We start from the raw sequence: 4,797 nt of genomic DNA, 5'->3' as shown, positions 1-4,797 counted from the left end.
AAGAACTTAGTCAAAGTCGTCGGATTTGACAAAAACCATTTATTTTTGTAAGATAGATTGTTTTATCTATTCAAATGAAAAAAAAAAACTAGTGCATAATAGGTCTAGGGATCAAATCATAATCGGTGCATATTTGGTTTTTAAATCAAAACCCGTTTTTTCTAACAAAAACTCCATGGTCATGGTAGAACTGCAATGGCAGTATATCAACCGCCAACAAGATTCAATGTTTTTCTGACTCGCACGTATTTCCATTTTTCTTTTACTAAACTTGCAGGCAGAGTTTAAACCTTACTTCCAGTTAGGGGTGTAAATTCGGGCAGGCAGGGCCGCCCGACCCAAAAACTAAGACAGGTCGGGCAGGCCAGGCTTAATATTTGTGAGCCCGTAAACAAACTCAGGCCGGACAGGTCGGGCACAAGTATATAATTTGCTACCCAAAGACCGCCCAAAGCCCGCTTTTTATACGTGCATGCCAGATCGGGCCGGACAGGCCACTATTTTGATTTTTTTTTTTTTTAAGTTTAAATTTTCAAATGAACGGTATTAAATAAAATATCCTTTCTTTTCCAACATCTCATATCATAAGTGATAGTATTATTTTATATTTAAATTACACTGACAAATTTTTAATTTTAGCCTATAATAAATAATTAATTAGAGTACAATAAACTTTCTAATAAGAAAATATATTACCATTAATGTTTTGAAAAGGTTAATTATAAGTAAAAAAACAATTATATATTTTATTTTTCTTGACATAAAATTGACAATTATAAAATTGTAACTTTTAAGTCTTTTTAAGAGGATATTAAATGATTAATGGCACATAAAAGGCTTTCAGGCCGGGCATCATAATTAATCGCAAAGCCCGAGACCGCCTACTAAATTAATCCAGTCCAGGCCGGGTGGTCCATGACGGGCCATAACAGGCTTTGGGCTACTTCGGGTACGGGCTCGGACGGATACAGGCAGGCCGAGTATTTTCGGGTATTATTTACACCCCTACTTCCAGCCAAAATCCAAATGTTCGAATCTACAGCGCTGCACAATGATTGGTCATCTTTAAAGTAAAAGATTGAACAGTCTGAAGTGTGATATTAAAATTTGAGAGTGTCTTATTTCTAAGAAAAAATTCCAAAGATACCCACGAAGATATTTTAGTGCACTACAAAAGAACAATTAAGGGACCTGACATAAGGGAAAAACATTTTATTTATTCTTCAAACGAATGTTACCACCTCTAGTATATAGCATATTATTAGCTTTTCACTAGAGAACTTACCGCAACTAAAATGCAAAAAAAAAAAAAAAAAAAAAAAAAAAAAAAACTGATCTAGAAATACAAAAAGTAAAAAACATTACTCAAAGACATTGAAGAAGATTGAAAACAGCTTCTCTGTCTGGCATGCTTGGGATTGCCCCTTTAACTTGAACACAGAGAGAAGCTGCTGCAGCTGCAACACCACAAAACATTGCGACTATGACACTTTGTTCTATTTATGAAAATGAAAAAGAAGTGACAAAGTTGTAAAACAAGTTGACGTTGTCCATACCAGCAAACCTCAAGCATTCCCTTACGGACTTGCCCTCGACGAGCGCCACAGAGAAAGCAGCAGTAAAAGTATCACCAGCCCCAGTTGTGTCGAGGACTTTTTTGGCTGCAATCATGGGCTGTTCAATTGGTTCCTCTCCCTCTACAAATAGAGCTGATCCTTTTGTCCCAAGTTTTACTAGGACTTGTTTGGCACCCTGCAAAAGTGTGAATGAGTTGGAGTAGTGCTGGTGATATTTGAAACACTTTGTTAGTCAAAAAGAGAAGTGTGTTACTCATGCTCAGTCTACTCCCTTCGTGAATGAGTTGGAGTAGTGCTGGCATTCTGCCTCTTGCATAGCACATACCATAACAGAAATGCTCTTAGGGTACCAATCAGCTAGGCAGCAAATGTGATGATGGGTACTTGATGATTCACAGTTTTTTTAGATCGTACCAGTTTCATCACAAGCATGACAATCAGAATTTGGAATCATTGGGTGTAAACTTATTGTTTTCTTAAAAAAATCAAAGTTGAACAAAATCAAATTGAAATCAACAAAAGTGCTAATTTTAATCTTTCAAAACCTGGACAAGCTCTTGTAGTGCTCCAAAGGAATGTATTAGAGTACATAATTTGGTTCTTTCACGATAAAGATCAGACGTACGGTTGGTATCCTAAATCTGTTTCTTGGAAAGTACATATTTCTACACCTAGTTCACCAGACCCGGACATATGATTTTCATTTTTATTTTTACAAGCATTGTACATCTGATATATTGAAGTCAAATGAACAGATTCAATCCTATAACAAAACAGCGGCACCCTTGATTTCTCTAGTAATATACTCACCGTCTTTACCCAATCTAAGCACAAAATTGTTATCAAAATTTGAGCAAAAGTAACTCCACTTGGTCAAAAAAAAAAAAGAACTTTAGGCCAGCAACATTTGCTAGTCAGCACTTGCTCAATACTACTAGATTGAAACTCACCAATTCATGACATTTTGCTACAGCTTGGCTAATTTGTTCAAAACTTTCAGTCGGCATTCCTGTCAAACGCGCCAATTCAGTTTCATTTGGGCTCAAAATATCCACATGAGTTAGTAACTCTACAGGAATTGGTCCTTCCATTCCGCCAGTATCTAGAATCACTGGAACACCTGCACTCCTTGCAGCCTGAGCAAAATTCCAAGTTTCAAATCAAAATGTGAATAAAGTATACATAAAAACACCACATTCCACAAGCATTTATACAAGATAATAACACAGGCTCCAAACATGGAATCCAAATAGTAGCCAAAACCCCAAGTTCAACAAAAAGTCATTGTTACATTAAAAATAAAGTAGAAAAAGCAAAGAATCCTGACCTTAGCCACTTGAATATTGACAGAATCAGGTATTTCTCTCTGAAGCAAAACAATCCCAGCATTTTTAATAATATCTAAATCTTGATTCGATAATGTATGAGGCCAACAAGACATATTAGCACCACCAACAATAATAATAGAATTTTGACCATCAGCTTGTAGCATAACAACAGCATGTCCGGTAGGAGCAGATGAAACAGTATTAAGATGATCAATATAAACACCACTATCTCTTAACGCCTCAGTAATCAAATTCCCGTGTGCATCTTCACCAACTTGACCTAAAAAGTATGTTGGATAAGATAGTTTACCACTGCAAACAGCTTGATTAGCACCTTTACCACCAGCTAAGGTCTGACCTGTTTTAGCTGATATAGTTTCACCTTCTTTAGGAAGTCTATCAATTTCAACATAAATATCAGCATTAGCTGAACCAACAACAACTAATGGTGGGTTATCAGTTTTGGGTGTTAGGGTTTTGGAGGAATTGATTGAAAAGGGTGGACATTGTTTTGTTTTTGTTGCTGATTTTGTTGTATTCAGGTAATTTGTATTTGTGTTTAGGGCTTTCTTAGCAGATTGCTGTTGGGTTCTGTTGTTGTCGTTGGTAATCCAGTTTTGTGATGTTGAATATGTAATGCCTCTCATAGTTCTTTCTGTTTATTGGTTTCGGAATCCAAAGGAAAGTGGAAATTGATTGATGATAATTAATGGGGAGGGATTTTAACAAAGAAGAAGAAATGTGATCTGAAAATTGGGATCCACTTAAATATATCGAATTTTCATCCCGTACTAATCTTAATCACGAGTCACCACCACATCACCAAATTAATTTTTATCTTGAAAATTTATCATTTGGTCCTTGGCCCAAAAGGGATATTATCCTTTTTTAGGTGGTCACAAGACCATATGATCCTGCGGGAAAAAGCATTTTCTGTTTGGTCCATAATTATTTAAAAATATAAAATAGATAATTAATAAGAGGAAAGTTTTTAGAGGGAAAGCTAACGTTGGTATAGGATATTTGATTTCTGGCCATCATTAGGTGGATTTAAAATAAGATTTTTCCTTATCAAAATATATTTTTGGAATTAAGTATCCCATGTCATCCTTTAATCTTCCCAAACTAACTGTACTTCTGCGTCCTTTTTAACCCTTGTTTTTTTATTATTAATTACGTGTTAACAAACCCTAGATAACATTCAAATATTGAGATTATTAATTTGATCCTAAATATTAAAGAAGATGTGATTTTAGTATTGGAGTTGTTTTTGCAATCGGAGTTGTTCTTGCAAAACTGTAATTTTTCTTTTGCGTTCACCAAATATTGTATTTCTTTTGAATCGGTATTCACCAGATACTGTAGCGTAGGATCCATTCAGACTTTCATTAAAAGAGAGATTCGCTATCACAGACACGTACACCAATTTGACGGACCAAAGAACGTCCATGTCTTCCCTCACCATATTTATAGGTTCAGTGTAGCTTCCATCTTACACCTCGAATAAAAAGCATCGTATGAATTGCTCTCCTTCTGAAATCTTATTCAATCATAGTCTTATTCACCTTGTTAAGCTTTTAGAATTAGAATTCTTGGGAACAATGTACCGATTTAAATAAAAAAAAAACTTGGTAACAATGCATTGTTTCCGGTATCTCTCCCAAATTTTAGCGCTATGGATGCACTTGAAATCATGTGAGTTTTAACTTTAGTATGATTGTACACCAAAGAATCGTCTAGTAGAGAAAATAATTTCTTTGTATTAATCTTTTCATGGTTAAACTTAATATTTTGGCAGAGACTTTAGCGATAACGATTTGCGACAAGAATTTCCAGATTTTCTTGCCAGCTTTCTCTAAACTGGCAAGAACGCCGATAAACATAAGAGTACG

General features: G+C 35.3%; 1 protein-coding gene across 1 annotated transcript; it reads right to left on the bottom strand.

The window, feature by feature from the left end:
* Positions 1–1,152: 1,152 nt before the first annotated feature.
* On the bottom strand, positions 1,153–3,732 carry LOC113289930 (ribokinase-like). Its single transcript, XM_026539361.1, has 4 exons — positions 2,905–3,732; positions 2,528–2,713; positions 1,557–1,752; positions 1,153–1,457 (listed from the first exon to the last, which is right to left on the bottom strand). The coding sequence occupies exons 1-4, from the start codon at positions 3,550–3,552 to the stop codon at positions 1,366–1,368; spliced, it is 1,122 nt and encodes a 373-aa protein (XP_026395146.1). The 5' UTR covers positions 3,553–3,732; the 3' UTR covers positions 1,153–1,365.
* Between the last annotated feature and the right edge of the window lie 1,065 nt (positions 3,733–4,797).

The sequence above is a fragment of the Papaver somniferum genome, chromosome 6 (assembly GCF_003573695.1).
Source record: "Papaver somniferum cultivar HN1 chromosome 6, ASM357369v1, whole genome shotgun sequence".
Taxonomy (NCBI): domain Eukaryota; kingdom Viridiplantae; phylum Streptophyta; class Magnoliopsida; order Ranunculales; family Papaveraceae; genus Papaver; species Papaver somniferum.
This window is presented reverse-complemented; position numbering and strand designations above follow the sequence as displayed.